We start from the raw sequence: 17182 nt of genomic DNA, 5'->3' as shown, positions 1-17182 counted from the left end.
TTTTATGCTTCATTTTTTTAGCTCAAAAAAAGTTAAATATTATAAACATTTTGAATAAATAGTTTGTTTTAAATAAAATACTATTCAAAGTTGATGTCAAAGAAAATAAAATAAAAATGATTTTTTTACTGCAATAAAAAATATCATAAAGTATTTTATTTTTAATATTAAAGGATTTATTTTTGTGTTAATATAAGTTTCTTTACGACAACAAAAAAACACATTTTTTTAATTTAAGATTTTTATCAGTCATCAACTAATTACTAATTGAAATTATAATTACAGTATAATAAATTTGAAAACAAATATTATTAATTATACTGTTAAAATGTCTCATACTATTTGTTTTTGTATTTTTTGTTTTGTTTTTGAACATTTGAATATTTCTTCACAAAAAAATTAATAATTTTTAAATTAATTAGGATTACTGTTAAAGAAATTTAGCCTTGGACAAATTTCATTCATCCTAATATAAACTTGAAATTATATTTAAAATAACTAATATTAAATATATATAAATTGAATAACTAATATCTATAGTAAACGTAAAAGTAATTTATATTTTTTTAAAAATAAATTGCTTTATTAGTATAATAAACTTTATAAATACCTGTATATAATATATGATAATTACAACAACAAAAATCTAAAATAAATATAAATATATATATTTCTATTTTGAGTTCATTGTATTATTTAAATTGTTATTTAATGAAATAAATAAATTAACATATTTATTAATATATTTCAATTTATAATATATCAGTATATTATGTAAATAAAATAGTTATACTGTATACTGATTTGATTAGAAATTAAATTAAAAAAATTCTATAATAAAAACATTTAATTCAAAATTTCCTTAAACTAATAATATATTAAAAATAAAACATAAAAAAATATATATTCTAATTGTATTATCTTTTATAAAAATTAAAAACAAAAGTTACAAAAATTATGCAAAAATAAAAAACTTTTTTGAATTATAATAACTCATTTTTAAATTACAACAAAACACAAAAAAAGTTTATGTCTGATATGATATCAATTATAAATTAGTGACAAATTTGGTTTATCTCATGCAAATAAAATTATTTATTTATCTGTTTGTTTTATGTTTCAAATAAAAATTTAACAAAACAAAATTAAATTATTTCATTGTGAATTTTAAAAATTTAAAAAATAAGTTAACATTTTATATAATTCAAAAAATTCAAAAATAAATTCCTGGATATTTTATTTTGCAATTTAGGTGAATTGGAAATCTATAAAAATTTGAAAAATAAACTAATATAATATAATATATTCAAAACATAATTTGCCAAAAAATAAAATCATTAATAAGAAAAAAAGATTAATTATTATATTATTTATAAAATGACAAAATAATGTTTTTTCCAATTTTCAATAATTTTAATTAAAAATTATAAGTAATATATCTAATTTGAAACGCTTGAAAAAAATCGGTCAATAACTAAACATTATTAGTTAATGTAAATAAAAATGTACTGATATTTAAAAATTAAGTGATTTTCAAGACAAAACATCGATCAAAAACATACTGTATTTCATTAAAAGATATATATATTTAATGAGATTTACATAATCTCTAATCTAGTGTTAAATTGCATTTAAGGCACAAATTTTATTTAAACGATTCATTCATCTCACGTAACGCTTCAATGAATTGTGTGACAAAACATTAAAAAAATAATTTATTATATTTTTTTCAATTTTATTTCAGTATAAATCTAATTGACTTTTATAACTTGTTATTGTTATTATTTATATATAAATGTAGAAATATAGAAATAATAAACATTAGTAATAATTAAATTTTAATTAATTATTAATTGTAACTTCAAATATATGTTAATTAAAATATATCCTGGAAAATAATTTACATTAAATTTTTAATAGCGTAGTATTATTTTTATAAACAAAAAATAAAAATTTATTTAAAGATTTATTTTTATAATTAAAAAGTACTATACTTATAATTAATAATAAAAATTATATATTTATATATTAATTTTATATATTTACATAAAGTAATAGAAGTTACTTCATTTAAATGTCTAGTTTTAATAGTAATAAAAAAAATTATATATGATATTAAAATTTTTATTAGAAAACTGATAATAGTCTATAATAATATTTATATTGTGTTGGATTGTATTATATTATATTTAATACATAATTTTATATAAAAACTTATTACAGTATTATATTTTTATGGAAAATTTAGTAGAAAAGATGATTTAAATATTTATTATTAAATTAATTTATACAAAAACTTTAGAGAAACAATTTGCTTATTATATAATACTAGTATTATTATTAATACTATAGTATTTGATATTATAATTATTTTCCAATTATCTCATATTTACTGTATGTTATAAAGTTTGTAATATATATAAATAAAATAAAATTAATTAAACAAAAAGTTTGTATCACTTATAATGTAATTTTAAAAAAATTCTTAACAATTTTTATAACAATTTTAAAAGTCGAGCCATTAATATATGTTTAATACACAAAAAAATTGTCATTAATTTCGTCACTCAGTTTGTGTTTGACATTATTATTATTATTACGAGTGAAACGTGTTATCAGTTTGTTTTCATAACAACAACAATACATTTATAATGTATTGACAAATAAATTGTGTAATAATTTTATGATTAGACACTTGAGTTACTATTTTTATTTATTTTTTAATTAATACAATACTCGATTGCCATTAATATTGTTAATACTATATATAATGTATTAACTGATATTTATTCACATTTTTAAAAAAGCCATTTATTATTAATAATACTGTATTTTGTGATATAATTTTTCTTATCAAACAATAAATTGCTTGAAAAAAACGTATACATTGTGTATGTAATACATTATTACAGTATTGTTAGCCATTTATTACTTACTGTCTATTATTATCTCAACAAAAAAATTATAGACATTTTATTATTTGTTTTTTAGTTAAACATAAGTTTGTCGGAAGTATTGAAACATTTTTTTAGGATATTTTTTATTATTATACATAACAACTGTTGTCTTGAATTAAATTATCATATGATATATACAATTGAAGACAAAATCAACAACTGATCCCATATTTAGCGCCTCTGAAGAGATGAATTTCTTGAGATCCAATTCCCAGACGCCGACTACGGCGACCACTTTATCGCCGCCACCGGCGCCCCAGTCGGACGTGCCGTGGCTTATGAGTACCGGAGCTAAAGTGGTGTCCACTATTGCGGGCATATGTATGTCAATTCATTTTTTGTTTATAATATAACTACAAATAATCTGTATTTTAATAATAGTCGCCATATTTATCGGTGTCTTAAGTTTGTTCACCAGTTTGTTGGGTCTGAACGCTACCTGTATTCTGGCCGGCGGTCTATTGGCGTAAGTATTGATTGATTGATTGGTGTCCACAACAACAACAACCTGTCATTTCTGATTATCTGATTTTTCTGTGTTTTTATTAACCTTATACTAGAATTGAGGGCACATTTATGATAGTCTTGGAGGCGCCCTGTTTTTGCACGTACTTTCAACACGCGTACACTCCGTCCAGCTATTTGGAGGCCAAACCTCATTGGATTAAAGCCACTGTCTATCTCTTGTAATCATTAGTTTTTTGATATTTTTTTACAATTTAAGTGATTGATTAAGTAATTAATATCTAATTATTGATTGTCTGTCTTTAGTTTTGCCGCCATTCCCTTCTTCTTCTGTATTGGTTTGACGACATTTTTGTCGTGCGGTTTCATATTAATCAGTTGTGGCCTATACTTGATGATGGCTATGGGCAGAAAGTGAGTGATTAATTGATTGATTGATTGATTGATCCGATGATCTATAAGTGTGAAGATTATCATTGTATTTATTTATATATTTTTTGTTATTTCAATCAAACAATTTAGGGCTTCATTGGATGAGATGAGAGTCAACGCCAATACAGTTGTATCAGAAAAGCCGAGTGCAGTACTCGTCCAAAATGAAGAGCTTCCCAAAGGCACAGACCCACCGCCAGCCTATACAGCCTATACCCCACAACAGTCCAACACAATTAGCGGACCCTATAACCAGTCCGTCCACTACTAAACAATTTAAATAATCAGAGATTAATTTATTTTATATAACTTTCTTTAAAAAAAACATCTGTTTTGTGGCCTTCGTTTAACTATTAAAAAAAACTTGTGATTTTAAATTTTAATTTCTTATATATTTATAATCCACAATTACAACATAATATAATATTGATTTTAATTTTTTTGTTTGAAAGCATTTTACAGTAATTTTAATGTAAATAACAATATTACCGTAAATATATTTACATATACTGGTATATATATATACAATATATATGTACTGTATATAAGAAACTATATTGATTTTTTACTAAGCTTTGCATCTAAAAAAATATATTTTTTATATTATATTTTATATTATAACTATATATTTTTACAAGTTATTACGGTATGTAAAATTCAATTTTAATTATTATTGAAATTTAAAATTAAACTATATCTAATACCTTGACATATTTTTTATATAAATGAGATTAATATAATTTACCTAAAAATACTAATATGTATTTTAATATTTATTTTTTTAAAAATAAAATAAAAATCTAGATGAAAACCATTTACTCTGTGAATTATTTTTTTAAAAACTAAACTATCATAATTACTTGAATAACTTATAAATAAATTTTTTGAAAGTAATAAAATATAAAATTTCAATTTAAATTCAGAGTTAATTTATAAACAGTAACTACAGGAAGGGATTAAATGTTAATATTATTGAGATTTTAATTTATTTGGACAAAAATTATTTGGAAATTTTAATTTTTTTCTGAATTTATTATTATTATTATTAAAATTAGTATGAATTTAAATCTATCTATCATTGGATAGTCTAGTGATTATGTCTGGTTCCCCACCGACCGACTGTTGTGCCAAAACTAGTACTCTCTGAGAGTCACCACAACTACCGACACATACATTAAATCCATTTACAACTACATCATCTAGAAATCAATTACCTTTTTTTGTCGGATAAAAGGATATATAATAAACAACTGTTTTTTACAATCATTTCATTTAAAGAGATTAAAGTTTTTTGAAGCAAAATAATAATATTAAGACAACAACAACAAGAAAACAGTTAAAACTCGATATCTCATACCCTCGGGTCATATTTATTCATTTAAAGTGATCACCACTTTTAGAGGTGAAAGTAAATAATCTGAATTTATATTTCATTATATGCCACACACACACACACACACACACACACACACACACACACACACACACACACACACACACACACACACACACACACACACACACACACACACACACACACACACACACACACACACACACACATACGCACACACACTACCTTTTTAAATATAGTTTAAACACGTATGGGGTATTACATAAACAATTGATATTTTCAAAAAACTAAAACAAACTATGTTTGTATAACAACACAAAACAAAATATAACAAATTTAAATTTAAATTGATTTGCATTGCAATTATACAGTATATAAATAATATTTATATATAACAATTGATAGACTGGAAAACAATACATCTATATTTATTTAGAGTAATTTTCAGTTTTTTTTTGGAAAAAATAGTGATCCTATTCTGCAATTATCTTAATTTTGTTGTTATTATTATTATTTCTTTTAAAAAATTAAAATTAATTACTTTCTTAAAAAAGCTTTGCATAAGTTTTTCTTAGCATATGATTGCCGTCACTAATATATATACACAATATATATATATATATATATATATATATATATATATATATATATATATATATCATCTGATAAGGAAAGAAATAGTATATCTTTTTTTTGAACGAAAATCAGTGTCTGATTATTAATGGGTCACTTCTTTTCATGTGATGAACAACACTTCAGGGACGGCACTCATCATTATTATACAGGTATTATATGATGACTCCCTTTGGGCTCATATATATAAAGACCATAACTTTTCCATAACTTTCCATTTCATTTCAAAGAATTTGTTTTCAAATAAGTTAATAATTATTATTATATTATCATATTCTAATTAATTAGAAAAATGTTTTGGGTATGATTTTACACATAAATGTTTTATACAAAAATTTAGTTTAATTATACTGTATATATATTTTTAACCAAAAAATATAAATCTAATTTTCAGATTTTTATATTTTTGAGTTGCATTTTGTCAATCAATGGACAGTTAGCTCGTGATGAGGAAAAACATCCGGCACCAGAACCTTATTCATTTGCTTACAGGTTTTAATAAAAATATTATGTTTTAATTAATTAAACAAATTTTTCAATTGGATTATTAATTATACGGATTATTTGGTTAATTAATTAATTAAATTAGTGCCGCCAATGAAGATGGAAGTTCCAGCTCTAGAGAAGAAACTGGTATTTAATTAATTAATTAATTTATTTATTTATTTATTAAAATTTTAACAAAAAAATATATATATTAAACTAAGTTATTATTGGCATTATTTGAAAATTGTTATATAATATCTATTAACTCTACTTAATTTAACTAAAAAAGTGTTTTTAAAACTAATTAATTTAATGTGTAATTATAAAGGAGACGCTTCGGGAAGAATTACCGGGTTTTATACTTTAGTCGGAGCCGATGGACAACAAAGACGGGTTGAATACGTTGCCGATGAAAATGGTTTCAGGTATTAATGTTTTTCAATTTATGATATAACCGATTGTATTGTTAAAATTATCAAATAATTAATTAGTTTGAAAAATGATTTTTTTTAAAAACTCTTTATTTTAATTATTTTTTTGTAAGAGCTAATGTTGTGACCAATGAAATCGGTACGGAATCGCAAAATCCAGCGGACGTACAGCTCGTATCGTCGGCTCCAACTGCCGCACAGTTAGTTTCCGCGTGGACACCGTCAAGACACCCGCCCCGTCCGGATAATATTCAAACAGTGCGACCAGTTGTCCGACCAGTACCCATAGGTCCAGCTGTAGCACCAGTTTCTCGACCGCCAGTAGCCGGACCTGGAATTGTTAGTCCGGGCATTGCTGGACCCGTTGGACCCGTTATCAGGCGAAGACCAGTTAAACCGACAGTCAGTGTAGCGCAAGCACCCGTCCAATCTCATGGACCCATTCAGATATTTCCGGCTGATGGAGGCTTTTCGGGTGTTCAAGGAGTGAGACTTCAACCACCGATAAGTGTTGTCGCTGATCCATCTCAAGGATCGCAAGTTAGTGCTTCGGGTGGGGCCGGAATAGGCGGAATCCGTATCGGTGGCGCACCCGCACAATCACACGGGGGTATTGTCAGCTCACAAGCGCTAACACCATTGAATGTTGGTAATGGTCTGATTGATTTGGGATCGGGTTATGGACTCATACCGCTAAGAGGAAGTGGTGGTGGTATTCAACAATTGTCCGGCTTAGGTAGTGGTTGGTCCGGTACAGGAGGTGTGATTCTAATCCCTAGTAGTAGAGGTGGCCATCGGTTTACCACTAATGGTCAGCAGCAGCCTATTGTTCAACAATTGCTACAAACAAGTGCGTCCGATAATCGGCCAACAATTCAATCAATTGATCCAAATGTAAACCAAGGCTTTGGCAGCAAAATCTGAATAATTGTTCAAATAATCTAACGGTTCTAATCATATATGAAGAGCACAATTATATCATAAATATATAATCAATAATTATTTGAACATTTAATTCAATAATAGCTCAATGGTTATAATTTTTTATTAATTAAATAGTTATAAATATCTAATTATAATATTTAGTACTAAATTTATTTTTAACTTTTTATTAGCTTAATTTTTTAATTAATATTTTATGATATTTTAAAAATTCATTTACTAAATTATCAATGATATTTAAAAAAACTAAATTGGATAAAAGTTATTATATCTGATTAATTAGTTTTGTTTTATTAATTCAATATATTAAAATGTGACTTTTTTAGATAGTTTGTATTAATATTAAAATATTTCTAAATGTTATTATGGATCAATTATTAATCATTATAAATTAATTTCTAAAATTAAAATTTAAAAAAATAAAAAATTGTAAAAAACCCAAATTTATTGCTTTAATTTGTTTATTATTGACTGTTAATTATTTTCTTTAGAAAAATATTTATTTTTTAATTGTTTTCTTTTGAATTGTGGCTATTAATAGACTGTAATAATACAGTAAATTAACAATTTTAAATAGATAAATTTACCTGTTACAATTCAATTAAGTTACTGGTGATTACCAAAAAAATAAATAATTGTACATATTTTAACAAATATCAATTTTCTAAAAAAAATTACATCAGTTATTTTTAATTATTATTATTTCTATAAATATAATTTTTAACTACATTTTCTAATTATTATAAAATTTTTTGTTTTTGTCAACTGTTATCTAAATATGATATTTTGTTTATGCAATTATGTATGTTTTTTTGTATACTGTACATACGTATTATGTATGTTTAGTTACATGTTTATATTGATCAAGTTTATTTAGATAATTAAAATTGAGACACAAAAAAATATTTCGCAAAATGTTAATTAATTTTTTATTTATTAACTGTAATCTAAATTACTGTATACACTATTGTATTGATGTAATGTATATAAATTATTTTATATATATAGTTTCATAATCGATTGCATTTTAATCACTATTTTTAAACTTTTAGACCAAAATTTAGACTAAACTATTAGTGCCAAATTGTGTAGGAATTTAAGGTCAGATAAAAACGTAAATTGACCTAGATAAAAATATAAATACTTAGATACAATTTATTAATAAATGCTATTATAACGATAACTATTGAGGAATATTAACTAAAAATATATAAATTGTTATAGAAAAAAAATCCCAATTAATTAATATTTAATTTATAATTAATTTCATATATAAGTAATACTATATTTTAATTATAATTAACAGTATTGTAAGATAAGTACTAACAGCTAAAGTTCAATTTATTTATATATATATATATTTATTTCCCGTATAAATTATCCTAGGTTATTTGATAGACGATAAACAGTGCTATTTATTTTAAACTTTGGTTCAGTCAATAAAGTGGTCTAAAATAAATAAAATAAATCATTTAATAAAAATCTTTATGAATTATTGTTGTTTTATGTCTAATAATACAAAAAATACTATAGTAATAATACTGTAATAATTTTATTATTTTATCATAAAATTAATAGTATGTCTAAGTCATTGAATTTTGCTGACTTTAGCATTAAATCAATATATATAATATAATTTACTATAGTTAATAATTCACATATATAAATAAAATAATAAAATCAATAAATATAAATTATAATAAAATTTATATATATGATATATACTAATATAATTAGTATAATAAAGTAAAATTTAATGTACAATAGATATTGAAACGGATCGGGTAATAGTATAGCAAATAAAAAGTCGGATTAGATTTCTCAAAACAATTTCAAAAAAATACAATACAAATACACCAACAAAAAATCATCAGTAAATCATAAAATAAAGTGTATTGAAAATAATGAAAAAACTATTTTTTAATTATTATTTTTTTCTAATTAAAATAACTAAAATGTCAAATAGTTTAATATAAATACAGTGACAAAAAATGTCATTATTTATATAATTACCGGTATATCAGTAATTATATTCATAATTGTTTATTAAAATTTATAAAATACAGTACTAACTAAATGATAAAAAAGATATTATAATATTGAACTCAGTGTTAAACTCATTAAACTTTTATATTTTTTTCGTATATATTTTTTTGATCGGACATAGAAATTGAAAAAAGTCTAAAATGTGATAATAAAATAAAAGTCTATTAATTTTCTACTTCTACTATAAAATATTTAAATAGTATATAAAGTACAATAGTCTGGTATTATATATTATACTGTAATATAAATATGATATATTATCATTACAATAATTTTATTATTATTATTATTATTATTATGATAAATATTATATAAATAGAAATATTGCTTCATCGACAGTTTACATTGTCTCAGGTCATAGAATTTTTTAAAATAAAATTAATTATAACATTAAACACAAAAATTAAACCAATACAACAAAAAAAATGATAACTCAGAAATTTTATTTTAATGAAAAGTTGGGAAAATTATGTTCACATTATTATTATTATGAATAAAAATAAATATCAAATGTTTTTCAAGTTAACAATGACTGCCTCATAAAGTAGTGTCAAAAAATTGAAAATCATTGACTTGATTTCAATGCCTCAATGCTTGGGTGTATACAGGTATATATATTTGTGTGTCTGGGAGTGAAAGTTATAATTTATATAAAAAAATTAATGATAAGTTAATAATAAAATAAAATAAAAGTACTTTTAATGACACGATTTTTTCCTCAAACAAAACTCTCTTTTTTTGCTGTACTAAAAAACAATGGTTTTCCGCACACAAGAGGTTAATGATTGTATTACTAAATTAAATAAGCAATACTTAGAAATGATTTTTTTATTATCTCTTAATATATTCAATAAAAAAAATTGATTACAATATTTGCACTTATTTTTTGTTTATTAAAACAAATGTCTATAATTTCATATATAATTGTCAAATAGTCTATTGATGATAATAAAGAAACTAATAATAATCAAATTGAAGGGCAAATAATTGTGATATACTATACTCTGTATATTAACTCTTAATATAAATAATAACTATTGTCATCCGATTTTGTTATTATTAGAAAAAAATATACCGTACGATATTATTATTATTATTAATAATAATATATTCAAATGAAAAACAAATTAAATTAAATAACAAAAAAATAATAAAATCAAATGTCTTTTTTTTATGTTTCTCGAAATTTCAAATTTTTATTATTTTATAATTATATTTTTAATTTAAAGAGTTCACAAGAATTACAATCATTAAGTTAGTTATTATTATTATTATTTAGTAGTAGTAGTAGTAATAATAATAATAATAATAAATAATTATAATTTTTGAGTTTTTTCATCAAACTTATAAAAAAATAAAAACCATAATTATTGACGTCTTTTGATGACTCTATGGATTTAATACAATGATATTTTTAAATTATTTATTAAAATGTTTGTTTTTTGAAACACACTCACCAGACATACAAGTGTCGCATATAATTATAAATTGTAATATAATAATCGTGTGTACAGTAAAACATTAATATATATGTAGTTTTAAATTATCAACATTAATGTTACTTTTAATTTAATATATATGGTTTTATATATATATGAGCAAAAGATTATCTATGATATAATGTTATCAATTTTGTTATTTTTGTCACTTCAACATATCTAATGTTTAAATAGTTGTTAAATATATTTTTCATGATTTGTTGTTTGTTTGATAAATAGATTGAAAAATAAATAAAAAATTTTCAAAATAAATTATTTATAGACAAAAATGAATACTATTAAAATATATATTTTCAGTGTATAATAAATGTTTACTATAAATAATTAACTCATAAATAGAGACAAATAAAGCACTCAATTCCTCAATGGGTTTGTATTTATTTATAGATATAAGAAAAAATAAAAATAAAATAAACTTTTTGTTTTAAACAAACACTTAAAAAAAGTGAAGTTCCGATTGGGATCACACACATTGAATTCGTACATAATATCAAATAAATTTTGGATTCAGAAAAAAATAATACAAATGTACTGCAATTTATAAATAACTGCAAATTATTTGTTACTCTACTAATCATAAAATAATATCAATTACATCCCAATTTAAAATAAAAGGCACAATTGCATTGTTAGTAAATGATAATTTTGGCAAATGTTTGACTCGATATTATTAATATTATAAGAAAAAACGATATAAATATTATGTGTATATATATTCTACGATATAACCTAAATTTTTATATACATATATCATATGTATAATTGAAAATATTGAATACAGTATATATAAAATATAAATAAATTATAATTTTTGCTATTTAGATATTATTTTTATGCACCAAATTATATACTATGATCTTTATATACTTTGCATATAAATAGACTAAAATATGTAAAAGCATTACAAAAGTGTTTTTTATATAAAAATTTGGTCCACACATCTTAAAAAACTTATATATATATATATATCAATCATATATGTTGTAAATAATAGCTAAATTACAAACTTTTGTTTTTTGAGTTATAAATTACTTATGTAAAATATATAATATAATTATAAATTATATATAAATATATAGATTTATATATTAACTAACATATATATTCATTTAATATTTTGCTATAATAAAAGAGTGCTTCAATTTATTGTTAAACTTTTAACGATGATATAAGCTGTGGATGTGATGATGATTTGGTGGATGAGTCTCGCAATTCATTTGTTGTCAATCGTTGGTTGCATTGGCCAACCCATTGAGCTTTTCGGAGCTCATGAGTCTACACAGAAAAAATATACAACAATCCATTAAAATTCAAACTAATAATTATATTTTCATTATACAACATAATAATAATAACTCATAAAAAATTCAATAATTAAAAACTGATTTAAATGCCAGATTAGCTAAATATATATATAATTATCTAATAATATGCAATGATGTAGACGTACAGCTCTTAGGTTTCGTTGCCATTGGGAGTCGCATTTGCCGTCACATTCAGGACAGGGACGAGACATAGCATAACCACCGCATTCACTACAGTCAAGGGTGACGTGATTCTGATGCCAACTCACTCCACATCTGCAACATTACAATCCATTACAATCATCAAAACTTTTATTGCATCAGAAAAAAACAGTTATAAAAAATTAATTATATATATATATATACATATGTATATATATAAAACAAACTAATAATACAATCAAAATATGATTGAAAAAAATTATATCATTGAAAATCTCTCGCTTTTTCAAAAAACTTAATTAATAACCTTATAATTACCGGAATATAATAAATAAATAATTGAATGAATGGATGAATTGAATGACTTACTCGAAGCATGAGTTGTATACTGTTCGGAGACCTTCGATGGTAACCATTTCATGGATAAAATCTTCGGCACTAATTGTTGAGTCCATCGATGATAGCGATGACGACGATGAAAACCAACGAGGATAGAGTAGTGTTGTATTGATTTCGGTGTTTAGATCACTATTGCTATCGATATCAGATCTTTCGATATAAAATCTGTAGTTATTATGTGATGAATGAATCACTGGATCAGACTTCGAGTGACGGATTTGAAACTCTAGACATAACAATACAATAAAAACATATATATTTGAAATATATATATATATAGACAATCCTTTTTTTATGTCAGACTAAATATTTTTTTATCAGTTCCTTAAACACGACACACAAGCAGTTCCTTAACTTTATAAATAAATCACTTTCAGATAATTAAGAGAAACTTTTCATTAACTTTATAATTATAAAAATAATAATAATACTGTATTAATGAAAGTGTTTGTTGTATGTGTTTTAGTTATATGAATGATAATAATTGCAATGAAAGTCAAATATACATCACTTCCAGTTTGGTGTATATTTTTAGCACTAACTATGATTATATAAAGTCAGGATATAATGAAATTATTATTATCATTATATATTTATAGTGAGAAAACTGCTATTTATAGAAAAACATAATAACTATCATATTATCATTATTCATACAATTGTTTTAATCATATTGATTTCAATTGCAAATATTAAGTAATAATTATACTGATAATAAAAGTACAAATAAAATAGTATATGAAATATATTTATAATTATTTTTAAAAAAAACATTTCAAACCGCGTTTTTATATGATATACACAACAAGTATTTCATTAATTTTAGATTACAATTAAAATCTAATTTATAACAACAACAATGAAAAAAAATAAAATTACATTTACTTTGAAATTAATATAATTTAAATTGTTGCCAATATTTTAAGGTTATTTGAAATACTGTATTATAATTAGCATTTAAATAATAAATAAAAATAATAATAACTTAAATCAAATTGCCATAAAAAGTGGGAAATTTTTCTTTCTATAGAAATTAAAATTAATTAACAATTTTTATTTATTTATATCCTATTTATATATAAAAAACAAAAACTATAAAATTAAAAAAATTCATTAAGATTTCAAAACATAACTAACACTAACTCATAATAATTAACAGTAATTAACGTTTAAAAAAAATAAAAAACATTTGTATTTTACAATAAAAAAATAATTGTGAAATACTATTAATTAACATAAATATATTTTTTTAAAGTTAATATTATTTTTAAATAAATTAAGTTATTATCAAAAAATATATTTTTATATATTATTAGTCAAATTAATGGTCACATCATTGACATACCGTTGCTGTTGTGATGATTAGCGTTCAAGAAGTCGTTGATTTGGTTTCTGTGGTCGTCTTGTATTTCGTTGATATCTTTATTATTAGACGATTGCAGACAACAACAGGATTTCAGTTGTTGTTGTTGTAGTGGAGGACAACTACTCTGTGATGAATCGTCGGGTCGTTGTTGGCCACAAACGGTACACTCGGAAACAATATGACAGACAGTATCAGTCAATGCTGTAGTACTGGTTGTTGTTGTTGTTGTGGCTGTCGTTGTGGTCATTGTCTGCAACAAAGTCAGAGAAGAAGTGTCACTCATATGTGTGAAGAGTTAACACATTTATAATGAAAAGAGTGATTCAACAGACAGACAGACAGTCGAAGTCAGAGTCAGTCATACAATGTGTTTGGTATTCAAATAAAATGCAATCATTGATCGGTCCCTTAAATCTCCGCCACAAACAGTACTCAAAAAATCATTGACTGACTCATTGCTGGCATTCAAGGGATGGTATGGCTATGTGTGTGGAAAGTAGTGTTAAAAATATACTACAGATTCTACACTCATTGGACGGTTGAATAGTTGACTCCCGGAGCTAATACACAACACATACATAGGATTCGCGTGAACTACCCGTTCGATCATTGAGTCGAACCGTTCGTTCAGTTAAGTGAGAGTCAGTCTCTCTCTGACAGTGTGTTTGGTTAGGCTTTTCATTCACTTATAGTATTAGTAGTAATAGTCATCCAATGTATTAAAAAACATAAGTGAATGACACCTCTCTCTCTCTCTCTTTAATACTCTTATGTATTGAAGAGTTCATTAAACTTTCACTACTTTTTATTTAGTGGATTACACTTTAAAACTATTATAACACTATTTAATAGACTATTTTTTGTTAGTTTTTTAAAAAGAGCCAACACTTGCAGATTAAATACTGAATGATATTTTTAATCCTATTTGGGGGCTAAAAAAGATTGCGAAATGTTTTTTAAAATTTTTGACACCTACACTACTACTACTACTGATTAATACAGTTGTATAGGATTTTTATAGGTATACTGTATTATTAAACTAACAACAAGTATGAGATGCACTTTACACACAGTACAGTATAAGTTTATATACTTTATTATACGGTATTAAAAGGGGTCGGTATGTGTGGTACATACATAAGTAGTAGTAGGAATACACTACTATAATAACTATGTTATCGGGTTATCAAATGAGCTTTTATTGATTTACCCAAATGTTTAACAGTATCTAAGTTTGCCAGTGTTTAACACACTTTTAATTATTATTATACATATTTGATCTAGATAGCTTTTTATTTATTTATATTTTTATCATATTGTTAGCATTAGCCACACACACATTGCTAAGCAAATCTTCAAAAATGTTTTTATAAATTAATACACAATTTTTTTTGGTTATCAATGAAAAACATCGGGTTTTATGTATTTTGAAACACCATTTCTCCTCTTTAAGTGAAATATCATATAATTTAATGTATTGAATACATAGTAGTAATGTAGAAATCATGTGAACAAAAATCATAATAATAATAAACATCACATGTTTTTCTAGCATCTAATTGATGCCATCCAACCAACAGTCAACTGACACTACTAACTCGTTATCACTAAACAAAAATTAATGTTGACTTTTGATATTGTGGTCATGGCTTTCATATTTATCATAAATACAGTATATATTTTGTAAATATATTTAATATATTACTTATAATATTATAACTGGTAATACCTGGGATATTATAGTAGTAGTTGTTGTTGTACTGTATAGTAATGGTTTGATGGTATGAGGATAGGGTGATTCATATGACTGCTACAAAATATTGGAGATTCAATATTGAGATATAAGTCTCTCTATTCAATGAACTCCAATGTCCAGGTTATATGTACTATGAAATTGAACCATAAATAAAAAATAGTTTATTTTTGTTATTGATATTTTATTAGTCAATATAATCAACAAATGCACTCAACTATATAATATAATATAGAGTATATATATATATTATTGATAATATTTTATAATAGACAATTATTTAATTGTATTTTTAAAAATTAAAAATTATGATTTATCTAATTAGATTAAACTAAATATTATTAATAATACCATTATATCATTAGTCAATGTATAATATCATAATCATATAATGTGTAACATAGAGTATATATAAAAATAAAATAAAATACATATACGACAAATAAAAATCATAAATATCTGTAATATATCATATGTTTATACGATATAAATATTATTAATACCATATAATCATCCTATGATACGTTTGGGTCGTGGTGTGATGTATTGGTTGATTTATTGAAATAGTAATTTATATTAATAATATAATTTTAAAGTTTATGGAAAATTTCACTTAAGAAATATTTACTTAAATTTATAAATGTGTCTAATGAGTGTTCAAAAAATAAACAATTTATTCATAACACTAAACACAACAATACTATCTAAAAGCCAACCCACTTATAATACATTATATATAATATAAGTTATATATGTATTTATATATAGATATAAATTTATATATATATATTTATACTTACAATAACTATCAATTTTCAGAGACCCACCTAATCAAGTGGTGGCGAAATTTTTGTTGTTGTGATAATATAGTCAGTTATATATATATATACAATAATTGATTAATTACACTTTTAATATATCAATTATTATAGTTAATTGAGTGATTTTCAGTT

General features: G+C 23.1%; 2 protein-coding genes across 4 annotated transcripts; one reads left to right on the top strand and one right to left on the bottom strand.

Annotated features, from left to right (window-relative positions):
- Positions 1-2823: 2823 nt before the first annotated feature.
- Positions 2824-4272, top strand: LOC128954916 (calcium channel flower-like). 2 transcript variants are annotated; one of them, XM_054300531.1, is made up of 6 exons: positions 2824-2891; positions 2992-3278; positions 3339-3423; positions 3518-3643; positions 3729-3836; positions 3945-4272. In XM_054300531.1, the coding sequence occupies exons 2-6, from the start codon at positions 3146-3148 to the stop codon at positions 4123-4125; spliced, it is 633 nt and encodes a 210-aa protein (XP_054156506.1). In that variant the 5' UTR covers positions 2824-2891; positions 2992-3145; the 3' UTR covers positions 4126-4272. The 2 variants fall into 2 exon arrangements, with proteins under 2 accessions (XP_054156506.1, XP_054156505.1); XM_054300530.1 differs by lacking the exon at positions 2824-2891 and having other exon boundaries at positions 2911-3278.
- Positions 4273-12347: 8075 nt separating this feature from the next.
- On the bottom strand, positions 12348-15221 carry LOC128954913 (uncharacterized). Of its 2 annotated transcripts, XM_054300527.1 has the most exons (5): positions 14809-15221; positions 14456-14726; positions 13081-13336; positions 12696-12825; positions 12348-12520 (listed from the first exon to the last, which is right to left on the bottom strand). In XM_054300527.1, exons 1-5 carry the CDS (start codon positions 14836-14838, stop codon positions 12395-12397), a joined length of 813 nt encoding a protein of 270 aa, XP_054156502.1. In that variant the 5' UTR covers positions 14839-15221; the 3' UTR covers positions 12348-12394. The 2 variants fall into 2 exon arrangements, with proteins under 2 accessions (XP_054156502.1, XP_054156501.1); XM_054300526.1 differs by having other exon boundaries at positions 14456-15221.
- Positions 15222-17182: the final 1961 nt, after the last annotated feature.

Source organism: Oppia nitens, unplaced genomic scaffold (assembly GCF_028296485.1).
Source record: "Oppia nitens isolate AA-2021 unplaced genomic scaffold, nextdenovo-longstitch-racon4-pilon3 scaffold2_pilon_pilon_pilon, whole genome shotgun sequence".
In the NCBI taxonomy this organism is placed as follows: Eukaryota; Metazoa; Arthropoda; class Arachnida; order Sarcoptiformes; family Oppiidae; genus Oppia; species Oppia nitens.
The sequence above is the reverse complement of the archived record's forward strand: the minus strand, read 5'-3'. Positions and strand labels throughout refer to the sequence as shown.